The 3,066-nt window shown below is 50.0% G+C and overlaps 1 protein-coding gene across 4 annotated transcripts in view; it reads left to right on the top strand.

Annotated features, from left to right (window-relative positions):
• The window catches only part of NEK3 (NIMA related kinase 3), a 20,902-nt gene that overhangs the window by 4,883 nt on the left and 12,953 nt on the right, over positions 1-3,066 (top strand). For all 4 annotated transcript variants that reach the window (XM_014521152.2, XM_025207201.1, XM_014521151.2 and 1 more), the window contains one exon: positions 1,750-1,833. In XM_014521152.2, coding sequence (XP_014376638.1) covers positions 1,750-1,833 — 84 coding nt within the window. The remainder of the gene's footprint in view (positions 1-1,749; positions 1,834-3,066) is intronic.

Genomic DNA, 3,066 nt, shown 5'->3' with positions numbered 1-3,066 from the left:
TACAGTACTCCAGCTGTGGCCTGACCAGTGTCGCGTAGAGGGGGAGGATCACCTCCTTGGCCCTACTTGAGATGCACCTGTGGATGCACGATAGGGTCCGATTAGCCCTGCCGACCATGACCTCGCATTGTCGGCCCACTTTCATCTTGGAGTCAATGATGACTCCAAGATCCGTTTCTGCCTCCCTGCTCTCAAGAAGGGAGTTTCCCATCTTATAAGTGTGCTGCTGGTTACTACTGCCCAAGTGCAGCACCTTGCACTTGTCAGTATTGAAACACATCCTGTTTTTGTTAGCCCACCCTTGCAACCTATCCAGGTCTTTCTGCAGTCTTTCCCTCCCTACTAGTGTGCCCACCTCACCCCAAATTTTGGTATCATCAGCAAATTTAAACAGGTTGCTTTTCACCCTGTCGTCCAAATCACTGATAAAGAGATTGAACAGTGCGGGCCCAAGGACCGAGCCCTGGGGGACTCCGCTGCCCACTTTCCCCCAGGTTGAAAGTTTCCCCCACCCATCCACCACCACCCTCTGAGTACAACCCTTCAGCCAATTAGCAATCCATCTAACCGTGTAGGCATCGATGCCACAGTCGCCTAGTTTTTTAATGAGGATGGGGGCGGGAGACAGTGTCAAAGGCCTTGCTGAAGTCCAGAAAGACTACATCCATGGCGACACCTGCATCCAATGCTTTTGTGACCTGATCGTAAAAGGCAATCAGGTTGGTCTGACATGACCTGCCCCTAATGAAACCGTGCAGGTTGCCTTTGAGCATCATCCCCGATCATCTTTTTGGTTAAAACTGGACGCCAGAATGTTTATCTACAGTTGCTAGAATACCAGACTATTTCTCAAAAGTCTGTTAAGTATATTGAAAAAGAACATTTATTCTTTTAAAAAGAATGTAATATCTTGTTACAGTTTAAATATTCCAATTGACTATGAAATCATAACTTATAGTGCACATAATTCGTTGAACAAAACAGTGTTCTCCACTGGCTGTACACCTCATTTTATGCTAATAATGAGCATCTTACCTGACACATTAAAATGTCACATATATTAGCAGTTAAATCTTTATGTAGTGTAGTCCACAGTCACCTTAAATTTATGACTGGTTGACTTGGGAGGCTCTAGACCAGTGGTTCTCAGCCATTTCAGAGTCAGGGCACCCCTCCACAACCTTTTTGAATATGGCAGCATCTCCAGTTGAGAACTATTTTCCTCAACTTACCTCAGTTGTTTTCAGCTGGTGCTACTGCCTTGCACCTTTTGTGTACAGCCAGACAGGGAAGGGCTGTGACCTCCTGCATTAGGGCTCTTTGATAACCCTAAAGCAGGCAGGAAAGCTAGCTTGTGTTCCCCCTTCACTCTGCATGGTATTCCACAGAAACAGAAGTGAATGGGAGAGATAAAACTGTCCTGTGCGCCTCTATTTTCAGTAGGAGCATCGGAGGAGGTAGACTGGGAAGGACTGCAATACAAGCCAGCTCTCCTGCCTGGTTTAAGGTTATCAGAGAATGCTGATGCAGGAGAAGCTCACATACATGCCACAGCCCTGTGTAAGGGACATCATGGCACCCTCAAGGGGGTCAAGCAGCACCCCGAGGTGCCATCACACCCAAATTGCGAACCACTGCTGTAGATATTGTTAATACATTATGTTTGTTATTTGCTTTCTCTCTTCATTTTTTATTCCATCATTAAAGTGTGCATAATACATGTCATTTTACTCTTGTAACACTTTGCAGATCCTTGGCTGGTTTGTACAGTTGTGCCTGGGGGTGAAGCACATTCATGACAAACGTGTTCTGCACAGAGATATCAAGTCCAAGGTGACTGGAACATGTTTAATGGCTGATAATGCAACTTACTAACAAGTCCTCTTCTACTTGAAATAGCTTGTTCTCTGCATGTGCTGTGTTTCAGTGTAAAATCTCTAATGTAGCATGAAAACTGTTGGGTCCCATAATTTTTTTGAAGTAAACTAACCTTGGAACAGCTGCAGGCTTAATATCTGTCATTTTGTTTCTGTTTCCAAATCCTCGATAAGAGATGTTTTGCCTAGTAGACAGTTTAGAATGGTAAGGGAAACCAGATGTTTAGTTCAGAATTCTCTTTAACCAGACAAATGATCTATGTTTAGAATTATAAGGGGAATCATGAAAATAGAGAAGCCACAGATCTTGTGTTTCATTTTCTCTATTCCACTGTTTCCTGGAAGAAAGGTAGCAACTTGGATGGAGGTGGTATAGTAGTTTCAGTATAAGACCGGGATTCAGGAATTCTTGAACTCTAGTTTTGTTTCTACTAAGGCAGGGGCAGGCAGTTATTTTGGGTGGAGAGCCGCTTACCCAGTTTTGGCAGGCTGTCAAGGGCCGCATGGGTAGCCCCGCCCCTTGACAGGTGCCCCGCCCTCTGGTCACCATCTTGGGACCGATGTCCCAGGGCCAGCACCAGTGGGGTCCAGAGCCGGGCAAATGCCAGCAAGCGTCTGGAGCCAGGCTGGGCTGCACCAGCAGGGAGGGGGGTGAGCTGGCCTGGCTCCATAAAGCCCCTACCAGCTGGGACCCCACGCTCCTGCCACCCTGCTCTGTGCCCCACCTCCCCAACCCCCCCGCCACTGGCCCCAGGACGCTGGTGCGGGCCCCGTGCTCCTGCTGGCTCCCTGCCCACTCACACCCAGTGCCCCCCAGCCCTGCACTACAGGTGGGGGGCAGCACTCGCAGGTTCACTAGCAGGGAAGAAGCTGGTGCTGAGCTTGGGGAAAAGTGGCCCCTTGCCCACCCCATGGCCCGGGCTCGCTGCTGCAGCCACTCGCAGCCCACGCAGGGCTGTCTGGAGCAGGTACAGGCATCCTCGTGCGGGCTGCAGGTGGCTGCAGCGCAGGGTGCTGGCCATGGGGCGGGCAAGGGGTCACTTTTCCCCGTGCTCAGCACCAGCTTGTAACCTACCCCACTGCCAGCCTGGCAGCAGGGCCAGGTTACAAGGTGGTACTGAGAGGGGCGGGGAGAAAGGAGCCCCCCGGTGCCTCATGCTGCAACCGCTGGCAGCGGGCAGGGGGCTGC

This window comes from Alligator sinensis, unplaced genomic scaffold (assembly GCF_000455745.1).
Source record: "Alligator sinensis unplaced genomic scaffold, ASM45574v1 scaffold324_1, whole genome shotgun sequence".
Lineage (NCBI taxonomy): Eukaryota > Metazoa > Chordata > Crocodylia > Alligatoridae > Alligator > Alligator sinensis.
Note: the sequence above shows the minus strand (reverse complement) of the source record. Positions and strands in the feature narration are given on the sequence as shown.